This window comes from Danio aesculapii, chromosome 5 (assembly GCF_903798145.1).
Source record: "Danio aesculapii chromosome 5, fDanAes4.1, whole genome shotgun sequence".
Classification (NCBI taxonomy): domain Eukaryota; kingdom Metazoa; phylum Chordata; class Actinopteri; order Cypriniformes; family Danionidae; genus Danio; species Danio aesculapii.
The window spans coordinates 13031684-13059602 of record NC_079439.1 but is presented as its reverse complement, the minus strand read 5'-3'; the positions used below and the strand labels follow the sequence as shown (position 1 = coordinate 13059602).

General features: G+C 37.1%; 2 protein-coding genes across 3 annotated transcripts in view; one reads left to right on the top strand and one right to left on the bottom strand.

Annotated features, from left to right (window-relative positions):
- The first annotated feature begins 1130 nt into the window (after positions 1–1130).
- wsb2 (WD repeat and SOCS box containing 2) lies at positions 1131–27467 on the top strand. 2 transcript variants are annotated; one of them, XM_056457392.1, is made up of 9 exons: positions 1131–1228; positions 1360–1528; positions 11040–11221; positions 15975–16106; positions 16206–16306; positions 19315–19505; positions 20618–20710; positions 22965–23078; positions 25073–27467. In XM_056457392.1, the coding sequence occupies exons 1-9, from the start codon at positions 1195–1197 to the stop codon at positions 25272–25274; spliced, it is 1218 nt and encodes a 405-aa protein (XP_056313367.1). In that variant the 5' UTR covers positions 1131–1194; the 3' UTR covers positions 25275–27467. The 2 variants fall into 2 exon arrangements, with proteins under 2 accessions (XP_056313367.1, XP_056313366.1); XM_056457391.1 differs by having other exon boundaries at positions 11037–11221.
- rfc5 (replication factor C (activator 1) 5) overlaps positions 25347–27919 on the bottom strand; it is a 15985-nt gene continuing 13412 nt past the window's right edge. Inside the window, exon 11 of the mRNA XM_056457393.1 lies at positions 25347–25943. Coding sequence (XP_056313368.1) covers positions 25847–25943 — 97 coding nt within the window. The 3' untranslated portion in view covers positions 25347–25846. The remainder of the gene's footprint in view (positions 25944–27919) is intronic.

Below are 27919 nucleotides of genomic sequence, written 5' to 3'. Positions count from 1 at the left end.
ACACTACGGTCAATTTTGATGTCTTTGGACTTGTGGGGGAAACCAGAGCAAATCCACGTGAACACGGGGAGAACATGTAAACTCCACACAGAAATGGCTCGAACCAGCTACCTTCTTGCTGTGAGGGGAACATGCTACCCACTGCGCCACTGCGTTGCCCTCATTGACTTTTATAGTATTTGTTTTTTCCTATTATGGAAGTCAATGGAGACAGAAATTCACCTTTCTTCAAACTATCTTCTTTTGTGTTCAACTGAATAGGGAATCTCACAAAGGTTTAAAACTACTTCATGAGTAGGCTTAAAAGTGAGTAATGTTTATTTTTTGGGTGAACTAGCCCTTTTAGCAATGTCACATTAATCTCTGTTACTCTTTATACAGCATGGGTAGCGTAATAAATTTCACGACAGAACAAAAACTATACTTTCATGAATAAATGCAATTTAATTTAATGTTTAGGGATCACAAAATTATAACATTTTATTTCAATATTACATTTATGAGATAGATATTTATAGATGCAACTTACAGAAACACTGTCAAACAATCCTGGTTGCCTTAAATTTTTAACCTGAATCAAATTAACTTCGAGTCCATTGAACTTACACTTTGTTAAACTGACTTAAAACAGCTCGTGTAACTTATAAAATTAAGTTAAAACATGATTAACTTAGATTAATAAGTTACAATGACCTAAAAACATATGCTGTGAGGACTAATTGACCATATAATTTATACAATGCTTACAGTAAACTCACTTTCATACAATGTAGGCTATTGTAAGTGCAAGTCAGCAGATTTATTCATAAATGTCTCATGATAATCACATGAAAGTATCTTACAACACTGTTTTCCAACCCTGTCCTGGAGACACACCAGTACTTCACATTTTCCAGCTCTCCCTAATCAAAAACACACCTGAGTCAACTCATTAGAGCATTGGAAGAGACTCCAAAACCTGACATTATAATGGGTCATAAGGGAGACATGCGAAATATGTACTGTTGTTGTGCCTTGAGGAACAGGGTTGGGAAAATAGGCACACCCATAGATACTACAATACCTATGTACTGTACTGTACAGCTCTGGACGTCACGTGACTCCTCAGCTGGCCACACCCCCTCCGCTAAATTAATTCGTGTGAGAAGGTATAACGTTAGAAGCGTTTGTGATTTCTTCATATCATGTGTTAGGATGTGCGCTCCTGCTCAAACCCATAATGTAAAGGGTAAGAACTTGTAATATGTATTTGTCATATAATAACGGGTATATTTGGGAAATTCGCTTGTATATCAAATGTAAAGGAGCAGTTCCGGATATGCGCAGCTTGTGTGTTTGATGGTTTGGTTGTTGTGGCAGAGCCTCCGGAGCTGCTGGCGGAGCTGAAAGCCGCTCATCGACCGCGGCTATACGGGACGCCGGACTGCGAGACATGGAGCGCTCGCTTCTCTCCAGACGGCTCATATTTCGCCTGGTCGATGGGATTCGGGGTTATCAAACTCCTCCCCTGGCCACTGACATCCAGAGAGTGCGTCTGTTTTCATTACATAATATACAACATGTATTTCTGTGTTATATAATATAGAAAACAAACGACTGTTTAATGAATGAATAATAATAGTACTGCCTGTACTATTGTACTATTGTTGTTATTATTATTATTATTATTGCAGAAATATACAAGAACATGCAAACAACAGCAAAATAATAATAATTTTAAAAGAGAATAGCATAATTTTGCCAATATAATACAAGGGTTAAGTTGTATTCAAGATTTTGAAGTGAATTTCCTTTATTTTATTTTTAATACAGTGTTTAAAGGGGATTAACCAAGCCTTCTCCAATCAATATTCTCTATTACGGAGTTACAAAAAAAAACTCTAGGAGTAGCCTTTTATTTTGCTTTTGAAAAATATTACAAATATGTTTGTTATTGCATTTTTTATCAGTTAAGGTACTGCCTTTGTCAACTGTAAAACATGTAGATTACATAATATACACACCTACATGTGTGTGTATGTACAGTGTTGGGGAAAGTTACTTTAGAAAGTAATGCATTACAATTATGGGCCGGTATAAGTTTCTGACAGTATGATTGTCACGGATTGGTCAGGCTCTCACGATCCCCACTCACGAAGATCACCATCACCTGACTTCTAATGAGCACACAGCTGCATCACATTCACGAGCACCAGATAAAAGCACAGCACTCCAGTCGCTCATTGTCCGGGCTCGTCTCGACGAAAGCGGACAACTGAGCGACCACTCAGCGTAGTCATCCTCAGCTAAAACAAACGCTTTACTTACCTGTTCTCTTTGTATTCCTCCTAGTCTTCCTGGTCCACCCGAATCGTCCTGTCTTCCAGTCCTTCCAAGTCTGTGTCATCCTCTGTCAGCTGTATCTGGTGTGTGCTGTCCATCCTCGTGTATTCCTGTTACCCAGCCACGGAGGAAAAGACCCCAACATCATTCCTGATCCTCCTGGCTATCCTTCATGTGCTCCTTGTTGTCATTTAATAAACACCCTAACGTTTCCTTACCTCTGTCTCCTGTCCGCTTCATAACAGAAGCCCGGACCCATAACGACGACAACATGAGCACCCCCGATCACTTTCAAGAGCTGGTGGACCAGTTGAAACGGATTCTACAGCCACCAGCTCCACTTTCCAACGCACCACCAGCACCGAGCACTTCCGCCTCCACAGTTTCTTCTTCGGCCCTTCCTTCCAGTCCCATGGCCCGACCAGCGCCCTACTCAGGCGGAGCGGGGGAGTGCAATGGTTTTCTGTTACAATGTTCCCTCATATTCGAAATGCAACCTTCTCTATATCCCACAGATAAGTCAAAGATCGCCTACATCGTATCACTACTCTCTGGGCCTGCACTTAAATGGGCTGAGACGATCTGGAACCAAGCCGGGCCGGTCATGAATTCCATCACTACCTTCACGGAGTATTTCAAAGAGGTGTTTGGACGTTCTGATGGGGAAGTAGCCGCTGGAGAGCAGCTGTATCATCTAAAGCAAGGTACTCTATCTACACAGGAATATGCTCTCCGGTTTCGCACTCTAGCAGCTGCAAGTGGATGGAATGAGAGATCGTTGTTGACCACGTACCGGCTCGGCTTGGAACCCACTCTCCGAATCCAGCTGGCCACATTAGATGATACTATGGGTCTGGAGAGATTCATCCAACATTCTCTCCGATGTTCCGATCGTCTCCGTTCCTATCAACAGGACACCATCACCCCCTCGTCTGCACTCCTCCAATCGCCTGAGTCAACAGCCTCTCCAGAACCAGAACCCATGATAATAGAGTCTGGAAGACTGACATCAGCGGAACGACAGAGGAGGCTGACCCGGGGTCTGTGTCTATACTGCGGTGTCAGTGGACACACCCGTATGGAGTGTCCCCTTCGTCCCATTCGGACTTCAGTGAGTGTATTCAGTACGAATATTGAACAATGTAAACCACTTACTACCACCGTACAAATAACTACTGCCTCTATTTCTCTCCTTGTCACAGCCCTCATCGACTCCGGGTCAGCAGGGAACTTCATCTCCCAATCCCTCTGTCGTCAACTCCACCTACGTACTGAGGCGTCCTCGCATATATACCAGATACAACCGATAACCCAGTGCACTCGATCTTCGACCCGTATCCATCGACAATGCGAAGACATCCTTCTTCAAGTGGGGTTGTTACATCAAGAGAGGATTCAATTTCTGGTTCTGGAGGGTGCAAATATGGACATCATTCTAGGGCGCCCGTGGCTGGTGAAGCACGATCCCATCATCTCTTGGGGCACAGGAGAGATAAAGAAATGGGGATCTGGATGTACACCTACCTGTTTTCCAAATCTCCCTCTTCAAGGTCGGAACCCCATTTCTTTGTTTACAACATCGGTCGAGAGTCCTCCTGAGAAGCAGTCTATCCACATTCCTAAGGAGTACAGCTCCTTTCATGATGTCTTCTGCCCCAAGAGAGCTTCCCAGCTACCGCCGCATCGGCCATGGGACTGCGCGATCGACCTAGTTCCAGATGCCCAGTTGCCAAGAGGTAGGATCTACCCGCTCTCGCTTCCAGAGAATCAGGCAATGGAAGATTACATAAGGGAGGCTCTGAGTCAGGGGTACATACGTCACTCAAAATCACCAGCCGCCTCAAGCTTCTTCTTTGTGGCCAAGAAGGACGGAGGGCTGCGTCCATGCATCGACTACAGGGTCCTAAATAACGGTACAGTAAAATACCGATATCCCCTTCCTCTGGTACCAGCCGCTTTGGAACAGCTCCGAGAAGCTAAAGTCTTCACTAAATTGGACCTCCGCAGCGCGTATAATCTGATAAGAATACGTGAGGGGGACCAATGGAAGACAGCATTCGTGACCCCTACTGGCCACTATGAATATGAGGTCATGCCTTACGGTCTGGTCAACGCCCCCTCCGTATTCCAAAACTTCATTCATGAAGTCCTCCGGGAGTTTCTTCACCACTTTGTAATAGTGTACATAGATGACATCCTCATTTACTCCCGGAGTGAGGCCGAACATCGCCAACACGTTGCGGAGGTCCTACACACATTGAGAGAACATCACCTCTACCTCAAAGCGGAGAAATGCTCATTCCACCAGAAGTCGATTCATTTCTTGGGATACATCATTGACCAAACCGGTATACGTATGGATGGGAAGAAAATTGAGGCTGTTCTACCCTGGTCAGAACCCACTTCCATTAAGGAGCTCCAGAGGTTTCTTGGGTTTGCTAACTTTTATAGACGGTTTATCAAGGACTACAGCAGGATTACATCACCTCTCACTAATCTCCTCAAGGGTAAACCCAAAGGACTGGAGTGGACCAAAGAAGCAGCCGCAGCCTTCCGCCTTCTTAAGAAGGAGTTCACAAGGGCCCCACTCCTGACTCATCCTGACCCAAATCTTCCTTTCGTGGTGGAAGTGGACGCATCCACCACCGGCGTCGGGGCAGTATTATCCCAACATCATGATACACCGCCCCGACTGCATCCCTGTGCCTATTTCTCTCGGAAGTTGAGCCCGGCGGAGCAGAATTACAGCATAGGAGACAGGGAGCTTCTAGCAATCAAGCTAGCCTTGGAGGAGTGGCGTCACTGGTTGGAGGGAGCCAAACATCCGTTCCAGGTGATCACAGATCACAAAAACCTCCAATATATCAAAGAGGCCAAGAGACTATGTCCACGTCAAGCCAGATGGTCACTTTTCTTCTCACGTTTTGATTTCTCCATTTCCTATCGTCCAGGACCCAAGAATCTAAGAGCAGACGCTCTCTCTCGTTTACACGAGCATCACGATCATGAAGAACTCCCAACGAAGATTCTTCCCGAACACATCTCCATTTGTCCGATCACCTGGAACGCTCCTCCAGTCGTTGCCACTCCGGAAGCCCCTGCTCCGCCGGGATGCCCTCCTCATCGGCAGTTCATACCACCTGAACACCGGGTAGATCTGATCCACTCCTTACATACCTCGCTAGGCACTGGACATCCAGGGATCAACAATACTCTCTCGCTAGTATCCCAACGATTCTGGTGGCCAAACATGGCAAGGGATGTGAGGCAATATGTTCAGGGCTGTAAGGACTGTGCCCAATCCAAGAGCCCACGTCATCTACCCGCTGGAAAGCTCCATCCCTTGCCGATTCCGAACCGTCCCTGGTCACACCTAGGAGTGGACTTTATCACTGACCTCCCCTCGTCAGAAGGTAATACCTGTATTCTAGTCATCGTAGATAGATTCTCAAAGTTTGTCAAACTAATCCCTCTGAAAGGTCTTCCCACAGCCTTTGAAACAGCCGACAATATCTTTAATCAAGTCTTCAGGTCATTTGGTATTCCAGAAGATATTGTGTCGGACAGAGGTCCACAGTTCATCTCACGTCTATGGAAAGCCTTCTTCAAGCTCCTAGGTGTGGCCGTCAGCCTCTCTTCTGGATATCATCCCCAAACCAACGGGCAGACAGAGAGGAAGATTCAGGAGGTGGGACGGTTCCTGAGGACCTTCTGCAGTGGTCACCAGAGCTCCTGGAGCCAGTAGTTGGGCTGGGCAGAATATGCCCAAAATTCACTGCGGCAACCCTCCACCGGACTCACGCCATTCCAGTGCGTCCTGGGCTTCCAACCACCGCTCTTTCCCTGGGATGGCGAACCATCTGATGTCCCCGCAGTGGATCACTGGTTCCGGGAGAGCGAGAGAGTCTGGGACGAGGCTCATCAACATCTGCAGAGGGCAGTCCGTCGAAGCAAGGTAACCGCCGATAGAAGAAGGTCTGAAGAACCCAGATACACACCCGGACAAAAGGTGTGGCTATCCACCCGGGACATACGCATGCGACTGCCCTCTCGCAAGTTAAGTCCCCGATTTGTTGGTCCCTTCACCATCGTGGAACAGGTTAACCCCGTCACCTACAAACTACAATTACCCTCTCACTACCGTATTCACCCTACATTCCACGTATCACTCCTGAAACCCTATCACGATCCTGTTCTTCCCTCCACAGAGCCTGACCACGAAGAGGAACCCCCTCCTCCACTGCTCCTAGAAGAAGGAGCCGTCTACGCAGTGAAGGAGATCTTGCGTTCCCGACGTCGTGGTGGCCAGTTGGAGTACCTGGTGGACTGGGAAGGGTACGGCCCCGAAGAAAGGACATGGGTTCCCAGAGCTGATATTCTCGATCCTAGTCTCATGGTGGAGTTTCATGAGAGCCACCCTGAGTTCCCAGCGCCTAGAGGCAGAGGGAGACCACCACGGCGTCGGAGGTGTCGGCCCTCAGGAGCGGGCCCTGGGGAGGGGGGTACTGTCACGGATTGGTCAGGCTCTCACGATCCCCACTCACGAAGATCACCATCACCTGACTTCTAATGAGCACACAGCTGCATCACATTCACGAGCACCAGATAAAAGCACAGCACTCCAGTCGCTCATTGTCCGGGCTCGTCTCGACGAAAGCGGACAACTGAGCGACCACTCAGCGTAGTCATCCTCAGCTAAAACAAACGCTTTACTTACCTGTTCTCTTTGTATTCCTCCTAGTCTTCCTGGTCCACCCGAATCGTCCTGTCTTCCAGTCCTTCCAAGTCTGTGTCATCCTCTGTCAGCTGTATCTGGTGTGTGCTGTCCATCCTCGTGTATTCCTGTTACCCAGCCACGGAGGAAAAGACCCCAACATCATTCCTGATCCTCCTGGCTATCCTTCATGTGCTCCTTGTTGTCATTTAATAAACACCCTAACGTTTCCTTACCTCTGTCTCCTGTCCGCTTCATAACAATGATAATCTTGAATAGAAATATCACGGTTTCACAGTATTGTGAGAACTGCTGTAAAATAAGTTATTTTTATATATCTGTGTAAAAAACAAAAACTCCCATTTGAACACAATATATTTTATTTTGAGAAACATTTATAATATTTTGAAATAGTAAACATGTCACGATAAATAATTTAAATGAATGATTGACTTCTGCTATCTTCATTCGTTTCAGAAACAAAGATTTCTTTACAATTTAAATCGACATCTTTGGAGATCTTTTCTGCTGGAGATACTGTTGTTCTAAAAAAATTGTAAATAAAAAATCTTACACATACCTTGGCAATGATAGCAGAAAGTTTTGGCAGTTTTAAAACCTTGACTTTTCCAGACCACAGTAAACCTTGAAACGGTTATCATCCCATGCCTAATTACAATATTGAGTTACTCTCCAAAAAAGTAAGTTGCGATGTTACTTTTGCGTTATTTTTTATGACCTGACTGAGGCTTGATCCGTTTCATAACTTGCAGAGATTTTTTCTTCTTTTTTTCAAACAGAGGAGCTCTGAAATTAACAACACACTATATAACTTTCATTTACCTATAAAAAACACATAAAAAAAAATTAATGTAGGATAATGTTCTCTTCAGAGAATTTCTGTACATGCTGATTAATGATTAATATACAGATTAATGAACGTTTAAAGCAATGCATTTGCTACTTTTGTGCTTTTTGTCTTATTAAATAGTAAAATCACTGTCCATTTAATCCTCTTTTCCTTTCCTTCCATGTGTTTAAAATAATGAGAATTTTCCATCGCAGAAATGTAATGCTCTGCCATCTTTCTTTCTGTCTGTTCCTGCATTCTCTCATTGTGTGCTGGATTTAACTTTCATTTTAATTCTGCAATTTATTTTTTAAAAGCGAATTAACTAAACTAATAAGTAACTTGCTTACATTTTTTAAAAGTACCTCAAATATTATTACTTTTTAAAAGTAATGCGTTATCTTACTCGTTGCTTATAAAAGTTGTATTATTACATAACTTGCGTTTCTTGTCATGCGTTACCCCCAACACTGTGTATGTTTTAATATATCCATGTTGAATTTGTCATGCAAATGTCATTAAATGATAAAATAGAAATCAAACCCCCTCAACCTTTGCAACTTGAAAGACAAATTTAGTCTACAAATATACTGTAGTACACCAGGTATATGTCACAGTATTTTATTTGTTTACAATAATACTAAATAACTGACCCTACTTTTTAATGGGTTTCATTAGTTAATTTTAATGTATTTACTCACATAAATGAATAACAAACAATACTTCTACAGCATTTATTAATTATAGTTCAACATTTACTAAAGCAATATTAAAATCCCAAATTCATAACTGTTAACATTAGTTAATGCACTGTGAGTTAACATGAACTAACAATAAACAACTTTAATTTGAACAAAGATGAATAAATACTGTAAAAATTATGGTTTATTATTGTTTGTTCATAATAGTAAATACATTATCTAACATTAACTAATGGACCATTGTAAAGTGTTTCCAAATATTTATATTATACTTATGCTATTATAAATTATAGTAATGCAATAAAAAGTAATATAATATATATATATATGTAAAATTTTTAAAATGAATATAAATGACAAAGCACACAAAAAACTTTAAATACAGTATAAAAATATAATCATCATAATAATAATAATTATAAACAATATTTGTAAATGCTAATAAAAACTATACCAAACTATTAAAGTATTAATAATTTATTTAGTATTACTGATTTAATAGTGAGATATAAAAGAGATAAAACATTTATTTAGTAACACTTTACAACAAGATTGTATCAGTTAATGTTAGTTAATACTGTATTTATTTACATAATGAAAAACACATTTTACAGTATTTATTACACATCACAGTATTTATTAATCGTTGTTAACAATATTTAATGGAAATAAAGTTGTTTGTTCATGTTAACTGACTCATGTTAAATTAACTAATGTTAATAAGCACATCTTTACATCCTAATAATATTATTAATAATTAATAATATTAATAATGCATTAGTAAATGTTAAACTGTGATTTATGAATGCTGTATGATTATTGTTTATTATTAGTTAATGTTAGTAAATACATTAACTAACATTAAATAATGAAAACTTGTAAAGTTTGACAGTCTATTTTAAGTAAACCTAACAAAACTTAAGACAGAGCATAAGAAAGAGAAATGCTAAAACTTTTACAGTTTTAATATGATTATTTTTTAGTAACATTTATTTTAAAAACTACAATACTATCTTAATTGTACAAAACTTACAGTAATGTGAATACATGAGCTATATCACATGAGTAGTAGTGCGATATGTCTGTATATCGGCACTGGTGGGGGCATGCATTGGCACGAGGTCGCAGGCTGAGTGCCTTAGTGTCTAACCAGTGATAATATGCACCCACATTGCACTGCTACGAGTGTGATATTGCGTTTATACAACAGTTTGATGACATAATCATGTATATAAAAAAGAAAATCAAACACAGACAGTCTCAAAATCCTTTTGTATGAGGAATTACTTTCTTCCGCCATTCATTCACATCTGCAGCTGATGTCAGAACAGCAGAAACGGTTGCTAATTCACCAACGTCACTTTAGAGCTAGTATTTGAATGACTCTCTAGCATAATATCTAAAGTGATGACAAAACAGGGGATTTTGCTGTTTTAAGATTATAAGGTTAAATGGCATGAAATGCCATCAGTCTACAGAGATTTCCCAGTATTTCTCTGCTGCAATAGGGATATCACAATAATTAACCCTGAAAAAAGGCAAAGCAAACACTACCAGAAACACCACCAGAAACACTACCAGACTATGTTATAAATACAGCACTAAAACATACAAAAGAGATAGATCGACTTAGAAAGTCACTTACCAGTTTTATAAGGATTTGATCAGCTGTAGTTTGAAAAGTACGCTGAGTTTTTCTTCCCTAAGGGCTTATTATCAAAGTCCCTTTAAGTGTATTCTGTAGTCTTTGTTATTATGCGGTCTCTGACGCCATCTTGTGGCAGACCGTCAACCGTCTTTGCTCTGCTATGTGTGACAGCCTTATGGATGCCATCTCAGAAATGATAAATATTTAAAATAGGCACTATCCTTATAAATAAACTGCATAGTTGCAGTCTAAACAACTACATTCACGCCTAATAAAGTCCCAAAAGTACATTATGTTGTCCAACAGCTGCAATATTTGTCAAACTGTAGTGAGTCTATTACTCTGCTGTCACTCTGTGTGGGTGGAGTAATAGAGAAGCGAGAGTAATAGAGAATATTGCACGGCTTTCAGCCAATCAGATTCGAGAACCAGACAGAACTGTTGTATAAAGCAATTATACAGTATTGTGGTGTTGTATATATGAAGGTAATTTATTTATTTGTTGACAGCATTAGTTCTTATATCAATGCATTCTGATCATTTGCTTATTCATTGATTAAACTTCTTAAGTACAGTCATTATCAAAGAAATGTCATTATATTACCCTTTTTTAATTATATACAACAGTATGTACAGTACCATATGCATGTTTTATAGTTTAACACCATTAACCACAATAACCACAACAGAGCTTTTTTTCTTCAGATCAGATGATAATGTGGGCGATTGTTCAAAGGACATTAAAGATCAGTGATGGATGCATATTCAAATCATCTACTTGCTCCGTCTTTGTGTTCGCAGTAGTGCTGAATCTGGATGCAGTAAAGAGAAGATTTTAAACTGCAGGTTTCTGGTGTGGGCGCTGGCGTTTGGACCCTGCACATCAACCCGAGTTGATTCTGCACACCAGCACAGACAAGACCATGAGCTGCTGCTGGCGGCTGGTCTGCACAATGGTTCCATCCAAGTATGGCTCGTCTCCACTGGTAAGATGCTGGACTCTGGACTTAGTTTCACCATCAAGAACTTTTACTGGTCTAAATATTAACCACCTGAAGCACACCCTTGGCTAACATGAGCAAAGAAGGTTGTGAGAAAATAACCATGTCATTTAAAAATGTTTTTTTTATTATCAAGACTAAATAATTGCGAACACAATGTTTCTATCTATGTATAGTTTCTAATATTCTTTCATTGAAATATCCAAAAACCACTAGAACATTAACAGGGTTATATATTTTGCTAACTTATGTACTTGCATTATCCCAAATGTTTTGAAGAATGTTCAAATACATAGAAAACAAAGCGATTTTAACTAGTGTGCTGTGTGTTCTTGCTAATGACCTCACACACACAATAGGTGCGTTCGACTTGAACCAAGACTGCAGCCGGTGATCAACGAGATTAGCCGAGCGCAGGTGGGGGTGGAGTTGAAAACGGAGCCGTCAAGCCGGACACTTCGGGGCTCAAAGTTGCGGCAGTCATGATGACCGATCACATGGCGTCATCATCATTTAAATTTTTTTTTATTTATAACAACAAAAGATTTACAGTACAAATAATACAGTCTCTGAAAATGAATAGGCCTATTAAATACAAAGCAATAAGCACAAATTTTAAGAGTTTAAACGTCACTTTTTAGGCTAATTCTTCTTGTTTGAAAATGCTAAAAAGGGGTTTGCATTTATTTACATTTATAGATATAAAACGTTCCAATATATATTAATGTAAAACCGGAAACAAGGTGTTTTGATTAAGACTTAATCAACGATTAAGATTATTTTGGATAATGAAAGCATTTTCAAAAAAGCAATTTATTCCAAAAAGATTGAACAACAGGACATTCCTAAAATAAGTGAGCTGCACTTTAGAAGTTTCCTAGAAAAACCAGGTACATCAATGTCACTTTTAAAACTTGTGCATGAACGGCTAGACAGGGAAAAAATAATAATCATATAAATCATTTTAGAATTATTTAATAAAATAGTTCTTTAACTTAATTTGATAAGAAACCTTTAGGGTGGCAGGATCAGTGATGATAATTATTTACAGGTCTGTAAGACTTAGAGTCAATATTTAGGTTATTCACTAAAATATATCATTTAAATCATTCATGGAGTTGAATGCAGTAAAAGGCAGAAAATAAACCTGTGCAAACAATCTAGCCATTATAACCAAATTATTTAGCAAAAAATGATTATTGCAGCAAAAATTTGTAGTTTATTAATAAGCATGATGTGTTCAAGATAGAGATGGCATTCAATTATTCATTCATTCATTTTCTTTTCGGCTCAGTCCCTTTATTAATCTGGGGTCACCACAGCGGAATGAACCACCAACTTATCCAGCATATGTTTTATGCAGCGGATGCCCTTCCAGTTGCAACCCAGTACTGGGAAGCACCCATACACTCTTGCATTCACACACACACTCATACACAAAGGTCAATTTTAATGTCTTTGGACTTGTGGGGGAAACCGGAGCAAATCCACGCGAACACAGGGAGAACATGCAAACTCCACACAGAAACGCCAACTGACCCAGCCGAGGCTCGAACCAGCGACCTTCTTGCTGTGAGGCGACAGCCCTAACTACTGCGCCACTGCGTCACCGCTAGAGATGGCATTAAAAAGTGAATTGTTGTTTTGAAATTTGTGATCTGATCTCGGACCGCTGTCGCGGTACTTTGATTCCACACGTGACTTCTAACCAGCATGCACCGCTTTAAGACATTAAAGACATTTAAGACATTAAATTGGTAGTAGTATGTCATGTAAAATAGCATTCAAACTCACATTATAAGCATTTAACACTGAATAAAGCACATGAGGTGTAACTGAGGTGATCACTGTCATTTTTCTGTTGTTCAGCTGCAAGAAATAGAAGCCGTTTCTAAAATATAAATCTCTGCTGTTGGTTAGGACAATATTTTTATTATGGAAAATATTCCTTCTATTGCGTGCAGTTTCTTTTAGTTAGGACAAAGTTTAAATCAGCCTTTAGGCTCGATAGTCAGGCGCTCCTGTTGGTGTCATCAAAATGGCAAATCAACCACTGGGTGTCAAACTTACACACTGCACCTTTAATGAAGACCACAACTCTCATGATTCCACAGTCATGGAGTCATCAAACTACGCCTTTGTTTGTTGTGAACACACAACCTCTAGTGGTGAAAATGACATACTATGCCTTTAAATACATGCGAGCCAAATATTTGCAAGAATATTCATAAGAGCTAAATATGTTTAAATATATTTCCATATTTTACATTTTTTAGTACACATGGGTGACCAGAAACATGAAATTGTTCAGTCAATGATCTCTAATTTCACAGGGCTGTAAATATGAAGAAACACACAAACTAAACTCACTCTGTCATTTATCACAATGAGTAAAACCAGAGAACAGAGCTGTGATTTGAGGTAAAAAGGTTGTTGAGTTTTACAAAATGACAAATGCTGTAAGAAAATAACAGAAAAGAAATCCGTAGTTTTCTGGCTCAAGAAGGTGGGTTTGTAACTTACGTTACATGGCTAACCTGCTCCGGAGCAGGTTTTTATTTGGGATAGAGATTACAAACTGCATCAACTGTGAGAAAAGTATATCTGTATATCTATCTGTAAAAGTATATCTGATGCAACAAAGCCACTCCTCCAGTCCCTGTGTATCTTTTTTGCTCCTAGTTAAATTCTTTTACACTTAAAGTGTGAAATCAAATAATTTATTTAAATGTTATGAATTATAATCATGTTGTATTTGAATCTAATATATTTAAATAGTTAAACTGAATAATAGTCAATATTAGTAATATCTTCAAATTAAAAAATGAAGCCAAGGCAAACTTATTTATATAGCACATTTCATATACTGTACAGTGGTTATTCCAAGCGCTTTACATGAACAAGAATAAAAGAAATATGAAACACAACAAGCATAAAAGTGATTAAAAACAGATTAAAATGTGTTAAAACAGGTTTAAAAGTAACATTTAAATAACTATAAATTTGCTTTAATATATACAACCTTTATTTATCATGGGTCCCTTATTTATCATCGGTCCCTTATTTATCATGGGTCCCCACATTGAAATGAACCGCCAAATATTCCAGCATATGTTTCATGTAGCAAATATCCTTGCAGCCGCAACCCAGTACTGGGAAGGGTGAGTTAGGGTGTAAGGGATCACCTAATATAAAGTGGGACTGAAAGGTGATATCAATCATTCACTATTGAACTTAACCCGGTTGGATTTGTCAACCCAAAACTCACTCTACAACCCAGAGTTTGTTCAGTTTGTTTTGTGGAACAGGCCTCAGGGCAATAAGAAAGAAACTCCAGTCAACTGTAAATGTTATGAATCCATCTGGAAGTTTTTAAGTGGCCAAAATGATCTCTTAAGAGTCACAGCTGGAGATCTGCAGATGTTAGTTGAGTTTTTAGGGTATCTCACACATCAACTTCAAATAGTTTGAAAGGGATTTATGAGAATATTATCCTCTCAAACTCAAGCATCTTCAATTTTAAAGGTTAAAAAAAATCAAGACTTTTCTTAACCTTCTTTGCGTATGTTTACAGGGTTCCCATGCTTCTTGAAAGTATTTGAATTTTAAACATATGGATTCAAGGCCTGGAAAGTACTTAAATCAAACATTGATCGTTGAAAGTGCTTGAATAAAATCTGACATAAAATTTGTTTTTGGTGTTATTTCAACAATTGCACTGTGCTGCTGTCAAAAACAGAATGAAAAAATGAGAAATTCCTCATTTAAAATCTTAAATTGAACTATTACAAATAATGCTCTTTCAACAATATTTTGGAAATCGCTTTTGAATTCAACTCATTTTAATATTAAGGTTTTAACATGATTGATTAAAAATGTTGAAAATGACACATTCAAAACATCATTAGTCTGACATTTTAATGTAAATATTGTTAGTGAAATGTTAGTCAGAATCGGAATCAGAAAGAGCTTTATTGCCAGGTATGTTCACACATATGAGGAATTTGTTTTCATGAGAGAGCTTCTACAGTGCAACAGGATTACAGAGACAGGACAAAAGACAGATAATAAATATATTTAAAAAAAATAGAAGTAAGTAGTGAATACAAATATACAAATTGACAAGTGTATGTACAGGTATATTACTATATACAACGTTATACGTGCAACTGTTATGTGCAAATTGGCATGTAAAGTGTGTTGTTAAATAAGTGTATATGTGTATAAAAGTGTATGGCAAGTAGTGATGTTGGTTCCACAATTATTATCATCAAGTGTTCATGAGATGGATTGCCTGAGGGAAGAAACTGTTTCTGTGTCGGGCTGTTCTGGTGCGCAGTGCTCTGTAGCGTCGACCAGAAGGTAAAAGTTCAAAGAGGCAGTGTGCTGGGTTAGAGGGGTCCAGAGTGATTTTGGCAGCCCTTCTGCTCGCTCTGGATAAGTACAGTTCTTGGGGAGTAGGAAGGGTTGTACCAGTGATTGGCTCTGCAGTCCGAACTATTCGACGTAGTCTTTGTAGATCGTATTTAGTAGCTGAGCTAAACCAGACAGTTATTGATGTGCAGATGATAGATTCAATGATGGAGGTGTAGAACTGTTATAGTGTATATATAGTGTATGTTATAGTGTATAGTGAAGTAGTAAATAATGTAAGTAAAATAGTTTAAATTTTCAATATTCATGGAAGGCACTTTATTATCTTGTTTAATATGTTAGATAATCGCTCTTCTGTCTTCAGGAAACCTGCAGTTTACTCTAACCGGACATCAGGCTCCTGTGAGGGATTTGGTTTTCTCTCCAAATGGAAGTCTCACACTTATATCGGCCTCTCGGGACAAAACCTTAAGGATATGGGATTTGGGAAAGAAAGGTCAGAGCATATGATGTGGCAGCAGTGTATGAAAATGAAAATACACTTCCATCAGCTCTGATTCTGACTATATGAACATTGTGTTGTTAATTTTTGCAGGCGCCAGTCCTCATGTGTTACGGGGTCCAAACTATTGGGTGTTCCGATGTGCCGTATCGCCTGACAGCAGTGTCATCGCCTCTGTCTGCAACCTCGACTCTGTGAGTTTCTTACTTTTAGTGTTATTTAAGTAATATGGGCCCCTTTTCACAAAAATGTTATAATGCGTTTTACAATCATCAGAATCTGAAATCCTTTTAAATATTTAGATTTTTTTAATAAAACGAATGTGCATTTGTATGTATTTCTGTATGTAGTATATCATCTTTGACTAAAATTACATAAAATTACCGCTTGTGCGAGGCATTTCTAATGCATCATTTATGGGGCAGGACAGTAAATTTGACATTGTTCTCCAGTGGCGGTTCTAGTTTCAATGGCCCCCTGGGCAAACCACCCCATACACCCCCCCCACCCACCCCCGAAAAAAAAAGACTTGACTTTTTATTACAATCATTGGAACACATGCAATTGTCTCAAACAAACTATTCAGACAACATACACACAAACTAAAATTTTACTAATAATAAATATATTTATTTATTTTCAGTAAATATAACACTTTATTTATATTTATTAAAAATAAATAAAATTATCATTATTATTTAACAATTATTATCCTAAATTTAACTGGAAAACTATGTAGACACGACTGACAAATAAAATATAATTTGATATTATACAAATATGTACATATGGACAGTACATATACATTCATGTTTTATTATGTTATATTAATATTAAAAACAAAAAGGTTTGCTTTTATAACATACATATTTTTCCACATACTGTATGTGTATATATATATATATATATATATATATATATATATATATATATATATATATATATATATATATATATATATATATATATATATATATATATATATTTATATATATATATATATATATATATATATATATATATATACACACATATATATACATATATATATATATATATATATATATATATATATATATATATATATATATATATATATATATATATATATATATGTGTATATATATATATATATATATATATATATATATATATATATATATATATATATATATATATATATATATATGTATGTATGTATGTATGTATGTATGTATGTATGTATGTATGTATGTATGTATGTATGTATGTATGTATGTATGTATGTATGTATGTATGTATGTATGTATGTATGTATGTATGTATGTATGTATGTATATATATATATATATATATATATATATATATATATATATATATATGTATATATATATATATATATATATATATATATATATATGTATATATATGTGTGTGTGTGTGTGTGAATGAAATTCTAAAATATTACATATCTTTTAAATGAATATTTTCTATAGGATGCTTTACAATATAAGATGTGTGCATATACATTAGGTTAGTCAGTACTAAAGCCAAATTTGGACAAAAATCTTAAGATAAAAGTCCAGAAATTTGTATGACAAATTTATATGTCAGGGGGAAAAATTAAGAGAAACAAAAACATATATATATATTTTTGTTTCTCTTAATTTTTCCTCCCTGACATATAAATTTGGCGTACAAATTTTTGGACTTTGATCTTAAGATTTTTGTCCAGATTTGGCTCTATATATATATATATATATATATATATATATATATATATATATATATATATATATATATATATATATATATATATATAATAGCTTTTTGCAATATTTGACTTGAATTTAAATGTATTATCTTTTTTATTTCTAAAGATGTTTGGTGACTAAAATATTAATAAATACATCTGTTCAATCTGTTTTGTTTAAATGAACTAAAATATATTACCTTTATTTACTGACAAATGGATAAAACTATTTATGCTGAGCATTGTACAGTATATACACTCACCGGCCACTTAATTAGGTACATCTTACTAGTACCAGGTTGGACCCCCTTTCACCTTCAGAACTGCCTTAATGGATGGACATGGCCAGCAACATTATTCAGGTGGGCTGTGGCGTTGACACGATGCTCAGTTGGTAGTCATGGGCCCAAAGTGTGCCAAGAAAATATCTCCCACACCGTTACACCACCACCACCAGCCTGAACCGTTGATACAAGGTTATTGTATGTTATTGATTCCAAATTCTGACTCTACCATCCGAATGTCACAGCAGAAATCGAGACTCATCAGGCCAGGCAATGTTTTTCCAATCTTCTTCCAATTTTGGTGAGCCTGTGCAAATTGTAGCCTCAGTTTCCTGTTCTTAGCTGACAGGAGTGGCACCCGGTGTGGTCTTATGCTGCTGTAGCCCATCTGTCTCAAGGTTGGACGTGTTGTTTGTTCAGAGATGCTCTTCTGCAGACCTCGGTTTTAACGAGTGGCTATTTGAGCTACTGTTGCCTTTCGGAGCAAGCTGGCCATTCTCCTCTGACCTCTGGCATCAGCAAGGCATTTGCACTCACAGAACTGCCGCTCACAGGATATTTTCTCTTTTTCGGACCATTCTCTGTAAACCCTAGAGATGGCTGTGTGTGAAAATCCCAGTAGATCAGCAGTTTCTGAAATACTCAGACCAGCCCGTCTGGCACCAACAACCATGCACATTCAAAGTCACTTAAATCACCTTTCTTCCCCATTCTGATTCTCCGTTTGAACTGCAGCAGTTCGTCTCGACCATGTCTACATGTCTAAATGCATAGAGTTGCTGCCATGTGATTGGCTGATTAGAAATTTGGGTTAACGAGCAGTTGGACAGGTGTAGCTAATAAAGTGGCCAGTGAGTGTATTTATACACACACATACATGTTGAATATTAAGTAACAAATTTACTTTAAAGCAAGACGATACAAATACTTTTACCAAAAAGCAAAACAATTCGAAAAAATTAAGTTTTTAAGATTTTAAATATTACATGGATAAACAAAAAAGTATTTGAATATTTCATACACTATTTAATTTTCTAAACTCAGGTTACTCTGCTAGCATACCTACTGGTTGTATAATAGGTTTACAACCCCAAACAAAACAATAAAAACAGAACCTTCAACAGTGTAAATGAATGTAATGTAACTGAATTGTGAGTTACCTCGTATGAATGTCTTGTCTGAACAGAAGGTGTATTTGTGGAGCTTGCGGTCGTACACCTTCATGAAGCACCTCACATACGATCACGAGCGCACCATGGCTTCATGTGACTTCTCTCAGGACGGGGCACTGCTCGCCATCGCTTCCTATCATTCAAACACTGGCTGGTGGCTGGACCTGTGGGACCCCTACACTGCAGATCTGCTGACCAGAGTCCAGTATGTTCATCTCTCATCTTTTATCAACATTTCAAGCAGGGCTGCACGATACTGAGAAAATGTGCGATATTGTCATCGAGTGTTGCAATTAACGATACTTCTTACGATATAACTTACTAGCAAAAATAAGCAATTAAAAATAAAATCATTTATGTAATGATCTAAATTAAACAGATCATGCATATTGTTCTGAGCTAATTAAATCTAGAACAAAACTATGTCAAGGAGCAAAGATTTAGACTTTAAAACAACACGAATGACTAAAAACATTGGTGGAAATTCTGATTCTTACTGGCTGTTGTCATGTTTTTCTCGTCTTCTATTGGATTTCTCTGCGATATGGATATTGCATGTACATTTATCGCAATAACGATACTTTTTCGATATATTGTGCAGCACTTATTTCAATCATTATTAATATAAGTGCAGCTTTATAAACTAATTTCGAGAGGAGCAGGTGAAATGATTGATCGTGGCTGGTCTCTCATCCGTAATTAGTGATAAACCAATCAGATTGATCTAAATCTACAATAAATAGACCGATTTCGCCCTACTGCCCTATCTTTGTTTTGGAAGAATCCCCCCTTCCACCCCATCTCCTCCTTTTCTTCTCCTGGGACAGCATGCCAAACCTGCTAATAGCATCAAGCAATATTGTAGGTGTGAACTCTTGAAACATAGCAAAACAAACAAACCCTTTACAATGAAGATAAGAGAGGAAATTGTTTTTTAAAAGATTTTGAATGCTAATAGATCAGCAAAAACACTTTAATGTTGGTGATATTTTGGTGAAAAAAAAACATTTATAAGCAGCAAATCAATATAATAAAGTTATTTCAAATTTTCCGTATTATCATGTGATAATGGCAATAACAAATTACTGTTTAAAAAAAAAAAACATTTTTCAAATAAAATTAATGCAAATTTTTCAAAATATATTTATTATGATTATTTTATTCCATTTTATTTTATTTTTGACTAAAAATGTATTAATTTTAAATTGTACAATTATTTGGATTTATTGGTCAAACTATTACTTTAAGTGCCAAATAATTCTTTTTTTTAAATACATTTTCTCAAACTCATCACAACATAAATTCCTTTCCTTGCAGGGACTGTGAGGTGTGTGCTTACAGAAGTGATAATCTGCTGACGTCCCTCAGTTTCTCTCCTGTTGGTCTGCTGCTCGCTTTTAAAGACTACAGGTGAGCAGCGAACCGGGTGTGCATTTTACATCTCATTCTTCTCATATTTCATTCTTTTCATACAGCGAACTGTGCGTTTCAAATCTCATTCTTCTAATACTTTAAAATTGCAGGTACAATTCAAGCATTTTCTATACATTTTCCTGTAGATGGGTTGGCATACAACAAATGTTTAATTTACAGTGAACCAGTTTACAGTTTAAACCCGTTGACAGTTGTTGATCTTTTCCACCATTTTGTGCTTTAGCTCAAGAGGCTAACCCCTCATCAGATACCACATGGCATGTCTAAAACTTTTTTGTATTTTCATCATATTATTGTTTTTAAAAAGTGAAGTTGACTGAAATATCACGATAACAGAGTTTATACACCATAAATGATATATCCTAAACATTTGTTCAAATTAATGTGAGAAAAACATAACATGCCTCAGTGCCTTCAATAGTTTCCCGCCCCAAGGAAATTACATCACTTGAAGCAAATATTCTTTTTTTGGTCAGTGCTTTGAAAACGAAGACTGAATTTTTATAACCGATGTAACTTCATGCAAATGTTGTTTTGACATCGTAAACACACACATAAAAAGATGGAAATTAGATTTTTTTTCAAAACTTAAGCTGAACGTATGATTCTTGAGGCAGACAAAGTCAAAAATAGGTTGTGGGAGTCTTTAACGGTCCTGTGAAGTGCTCTGAAATATGCAGTTTTATTCTATGTTTGATGTAATCTCAACTGAAACACAAAGGGTGGGACATAGTCTAGCTCCTCCTCTTTTTAGAAGCAGCCAATAGCATTTTGTTTTATCACCACTCTGCCAGTGAAAGTGGTTGAGCTCAAGTGCATCAAATTAAAAGCAAATGAGAAGCATCTTGAAGGGGGCCGGACATCTCTGATACTAGAGAGCATTTGATTGGTCAGAAGATTTGATGAGAAACTGAAGTATGAGTTGATGTGAATAAAACTGTTGACCCATTTAGATAGATATCCTAAAAAGTAACAACACTGATTCTACGGGATTTCCGCAGGGTCTTTAAAAGTGTAACATTTAAAAAATCGAAATTTTAGGCCTTGAATTCACTGTTCTAGGTTAGGGGTTAAATATTTTTGTATAGGTCTTATTTTTCTGATGTCCATGTAACGCTATATCTAATGCTCATTTAAATTCTTTTTTGTTGTTGTTGCTAGGTTTTCGTGGTGTTGTAGTTCTTTATTTCACTTGTCCAAATGTAATTTGCGGTATTACAACTACAAATGAGACCAACATGCAATAGCCAATCAGCAAATCTTAAATTATGTAATTCAACAATTTAGGTCACAAAGAAAATTCAGCAAATTGGGTAATGATGAAGAAAATTTACATTTGTGAATATAATATTGACCCATTAAAATAATAAATTGCCTATATATATATATATATATATATATATATATATATATATATATATAATATAATTTGTTACTTGTCATGTGAAAAGTAACAAATTATATTACAAATGGAAAAACCAATGTTAAACTTACATTTTGATGTTAAAAAAACCCGATAAATCAGACCAAAACACTTTAACATTTGGGCATTTGACAAAAAGACGGTCAAAGATTCGATGCTTGAGTTACAAATGACACAATTTGAATTAGGATTACCAAATTTTAAAAACAGGGCGTCATGGTGGTGCAGTGGGTAGCACACTTGCCTCACAGCAAGAAGGTCGCTGGTTCGAGCCCCAGCTGGGTCAGTTAGCATTTCTTTGTGAAGTTTGCATGTTCTCTCCGTGTTCGCATGGGTTTCCTCTGGGTGCTCCGGATTCCCCCACAAGTCCAAAGACATGTGGTATAGGTGACTTGGATAAGCTAAATTGTCCATAGTGTATGTGTGTGAATGAGAGTGTATGAGAGTTGGCGGTTCATTCTGCTGTGGCAACCCCTGATTAGTAAAGGGACTAAGCCGAAAAGAATATGAATGAATGAGTGAATGAATCTAATTTAGATACAATCTCATTTGTGAGGTAGATATTGTGTTACACTTCTAAATGTAATTCTTTAACTTTGTTGGGAACACAGAATTTGTTAGGCAAAAGCCAAGCTTTTTTATTAGAAAATTCCCCCCCAAAATTTCCCCTGGTAGTGATTCTTTTGTTAGACTGAAACTCATTTCTTATATTTTTATTACTACATTACATTTAAACGTCATGCTTGGGACCTCATACCTCCACTTTCTCAATTGACACCCAACCGGCGGGACTGTATTGTGTTGCAGGGCGTTACAGATCTGGGATGTGGAACGAGATAAACTGGTCGCAGACACCGATCACAATCGGGCCGGTGGCGTGTGCTGTGCTTTCCATCCACAAGGGGGCGTCATCGCTACAGGGTAACGCAAGTCTTGTTTTATGTTTTATTGATTTATACTGTGGAATAGAGAGTCAGTGATGGAAAGAGTACTGAAAAATCTTACTTAAGTAAAAGTACCATTACTTGCCCCAAAAGTGCATGTAATCTTAAGTAAAAGTATCTGTTGTAAATATTACTAGTAAAATATTAAAAAGTAAAAAGACCCTTTAAAAGTACTCAAGAGTAGCAAAAGCCCTTTTAAAAGTACTCAAGAGTAGTGAGTATTACACTGTGAAAAGCTGATGCATTTACATTCAATGTATGTGTGTAAAAACGTAACATTCTGTAGTACATTTAGTTATTGTTTAAGACTATTTGGAGATTTCAGTTATCATATAGTGGACATCCTTCATCTTCTCATCAGTGGCATGCAGTCTAAACAGTCTCGGGGTTATTGTGTGTAAAACTTTTGGACATCTTATACACTTTTTATGCTTCCAAATGGCTTGATGCATTTATAAAGCGTCATGTCTTGAGGTTGTTTAGTATGATGTGATTTACTTTCTATGTGCGAATAGATTGGACAGGAATCACAGGACTAATTCTTCAGGAAAATTCTAGACAGGAAAAAATAAAGTAGTGACTGCAGGTTGAAGGAAAATAGTGGCGTAAACGTACCGATACAGCACTAAAATATACTCAAGGGAAAGTAAAAGTACACATTTTTAAAACTACTTAGCAAATTACAGAAAACTACTCAATTACAGTAATTTGAATATTCATTTAACTCAAGCATATTATGTACATTAAGTATTTTTTTCAGCAGCTGGATAATGCAAGTCATACCATGTGCTGTAATGACAGTGATCATGTACACCAATATGCTGATAACTCACAAACATAAGCATATTGTATAAACACGGTGTCCTGGTTTACATTCAAACAGATAAAAAAAAAACTAGCTTTGCAAGATTTTATTAATAAATCAGTTTTTTTGTTTCTCCAGGTGATGATGATAACTTACACTGTAAAATAATTAGAGCATCTAACGGAGTATTTATTCATTCATTTTCTTTTCGGCTTAGTCCCTTTATTAATCCGGGGTCACCACAGTGGAATGAACCGCCAACTTATCCAGCACGTTTTATGCAGCGGATGCCCTTCCAGCTGCAACCCATTTCTGGGAAACATCCATACACACTCATTCACACACATACACTACAGACAATTTAGCCTGTACCGCATGTCTTTGGACTCCCAAAAAAAAAAACGGAAACCGGAGCACCCGGAGTAAACTCATGCGAACGCAGGGAGAATATGCAAACTCCACACAGAAATGCCAACTGACCAAGCCGAGGCTCGAACTAGCGACCTTCTTGCTGTGAGGCGACAGCACTATCTACTGCCCCACAGCGTCGCCCAGAGTATTTAATTTAATGTTTAATTAAAATACAACCCGAAATATAGTTTCTCCAGGTAAACATGAAATTTGCAATTTGATTACATTCGTTTGCAATTATAGATGAAGCATTTCGATTGTAGCATCGCTATTTTTTGTACACAAGATGAAAACATGTAATATTTAAATTAAAAAAAAATCTAACAAAAAGTGCTTCAGGGGTGTAGTTATGTGTCAGTGCTCTTTGGATAAGGGATTCAAAAAAATAAACAATTAAATAATGTTTTCATTTTAAAAGATTTGTAAAACATTTTTTCCCCTTTTCGAGTGCCTTGGACTTGTGGTTTCGACATGTATTATTGTTTGGGTCAAGAAATTGTCTGAATTTGTTGTATTTCCTTATTGAAGTACCCATTGGAAAAACCCTGGAGCGTTACTAGGGGTTTTACAAATCTTTTACCACATTTTAAAGTTAGTTTTGAAAATGTGGCTTCAGTAATGCTTGCTAGCAGTTGAAAGAAACTGAAATGGACAGAAATTTGACAATACATTCTGGTGATACTGAATGGAAAAAAATGTTATTTCAATGAGTAAATTTGAATAACTTAAAAAACAAAATGTCCTTTTGTTTGTAGGTGCAGAGATGGACATGTGAAGTTCTGGAAAGTTCCTCATCTGGTCCCGAGTCTCAGACATCTGTGCCGTGTTGCCCTGAGATTCTCCATTTCCACTTATCAGGTTGAGGCTCTTCCCTTGCCAACAAAAATCCTGGAATACCTTACTTACAGGGATGTTCCCAAGCAAAAGATTCTATATTGTAAAGAGCACGGCAGGTGACTGAAAACAAGCCATGTGTGAGAATCAAACTTCACTTTAAATGCTAGGATGCCTAATTACCCAACAACAAAATGACGCTACACTTGAAATATTTATTTAAAAGACTTTTTTTTTTACAGTTAACTTGAAAATTACACATTTCTTTTACAAAGTTCTGAAACGTGCTTCATTTCAAGCAGAACGATTTAATTTGAACAATATTACAGAGTTCTGAGCAGATTGTGGTCAAAACTACATGAGGTTGTTAAAGGCAGAGTTCACCCAAAACTGAAAATCATTCACTTCTTCCAAACCTGTTTAAGTTTTTTCATCTGTCAAACACAAAAGATATTTTGAAGAAAGCAAGAAAGCTGTAACCATTGACATCCATAGTATTTCGTTTTCCTCCTATGGAGATCAATGGTTACCGCTTTTCAAGCTTTCTTCAGTGTATCCTCTTTGTGTTCATCAGAACAAAGTCATACAGGTTTAGAACTGAATTGAGTGCGAGGAAGTTTTCATTTTTGGGTGAACTATCCCCCTTGATCTCATGACATGACAGATCCACGTTTCAAAGTTGGAAAGCAAATGATCTATCCATCGCTGACGACTATGTCTCTAACAGCCTGGAAAGCAGCAACCATTGAGCTCAGCTGAATCTTCTCGCTGGTTCCAGAGGCCAGACGATACCTTAATGTTGAGAAAGAAAAGAACAGGAACTGAATTCATAATGTACATTCTAAACAAGCACCTCAACTGATAAGGAATAAATGCAAGAGAAGTATATAAACATAACACTAAACAACCAGTTCCTACACTAATATTATTTAAGGTGTAATTTACTTCAAAGTTTTCTTTATTTTAGTCTTTATGATCACAGCTTCATCTTTATTAAGTTTCTTTTACATGTTTTTAATCCATGGCGGACTATTTTTAAGTATCGTATGATGTCTAATGTAAAACATCGCGATAGATGATGGCATCGTCGTTGTAGGCGGTGGTGAACTAATTACCAAACCATAAATACAAAAAAGTTACACACAAATTAACACCTGTCGATCACTTTCCGCAGGACTCTGGCATGAATAGTCAGAGTGATGTGTCGTTATAATGGTGTCGACAAACTTGGTTGGCAAAAAATGTGAAGGCTGACTGCTGGAGTGCAGAGGCTGTATAGTTTGGATGAAGATCTTTTCAGAAATGCTATGTGAAACACCAGTGTGGACGTGGATAGTTTTCGTTCTAAAATGCAATTTTAAAATTAAGACGTATTAATGTGAACGGGGCCTATAAGTGTGTATTTTTCGCGAGCGGGTAGCTGCTGCGATGGGGGCGGGGCGGAGGATCGCGATGCCGGCTCTGCATCGTGATGTCTATCGGCCATCGATTTTAGTGACAAATCATATTTAGACACAAAATTGGTGAAAATGCTTAGAAAATGTTCAAAAACTCTGGGCAAACTGACTACCCTTTCATTATGTTCGTGGCTTTTTTTTCCTCATTGACTTCCATTATAATGACGTTTTTTGATTGCAAAGTCATGACATCATATAATCATGCATTCTTTAATGATTTACAATTTATAATTTGCTCTTTTAATTCATTTTTGCACAAGTCTATCTAAGGGGTTAATGCCAACAGATGATCAGCAGTAACAAATTGTACCTCTTCCCAACTGGGAAAACCATCAACAATCAAGAATGCATGATTATAGAGTGTCATTGCTTTGCAATCAAAAATGTCTTCAAAATGGAAGTCACTGGGGCAAAAACAGCCCTGAGCATAACAACAGGGTAGTCAAATTTGAACAATACAAGCATTAAGTTGATGTAAAAAAGCTGAGAGAGAACAGATTATTATACTAGAACCGTGCATTCAGTCTTAAAGTAGCGCTATAAATATGCTCTTTTACTCCATTTGTTTTGGAGGTGTCCATTTTTATATGCATTCAAGGAAGAACTAGTTAATCCACCTCAACCTCCATCATAAACATTTCTGGTGAGATTATGAACACAAAGGCCAATCAGAGGCATTTATATTAGTCACCGGTTAAAACAATGAGGGTCTCATTTATAAACTTCCCTCTCAAAAGTTGTGATCTATACATGTGCTCAGCTGTAACTAAGTAAACCTATTTAACCTAAATATTGACTTAATTGAGCCACTTTAAACCATATAAGCCATAATCATTAATGAACAACATTAAAATATATTCTGGTGTACGTTCTCTTTAAGAAAGGGGTGTATGCAAATTTGATAAATCAGACCCAGAGCTTTATTACACACTACATGCATGGAAAATCAGATAAAGCAAAACATTGGCACTTTAAAGTTACGTCAGCCTGATTTAGCTGCTGCTGTCTTCGTCTTGAATGTTGATTCAACAACAAAAAAAAGCCAGAGAAATATCAACTCATTTCTCTTGACTGAATAACTTTTGCTGCTTTATCTATACTTAGTTTACACTGTGATGATGACAATACAATTATTAATATTCTGTAGAACAACTACAAACCTGACAGACCTTTGCTAATTTGTATCTCTTAAACCTTATTTATATGTGTAGTAATTTGTACTTGTTTTATTCATGACTGTTTATTTGCCTTTATTAATGTTTATATTTGCTGTGATATCAAGAACTGAAAATTATGACGTTTAACAATTTA

Excerpts from the sequence above, each read along its gene's own strand:
- wsb2 (XM_056457391.1), top strand. The coding sequence starts at position 1,195 with ATGTGCGCTCCTGCTCAAACCCATAATGTAAAGG. Across the intron at positions 11,222-15,974 it reads AGTATGGCTCGTCTCCACTG|GAAACCTGCAGTTTACTCTA; the intron begins GTAAGATGCTGG and ends TTCTGTCTTCAG. Across the intron at positions 23,079-25,072 it reads GGGGGCGTCATCGCTACAGG|GTGCAGAGATGGACATGTGA; the intron begins GTAACGCAAGTC and ends TTTTGTTTGTAG.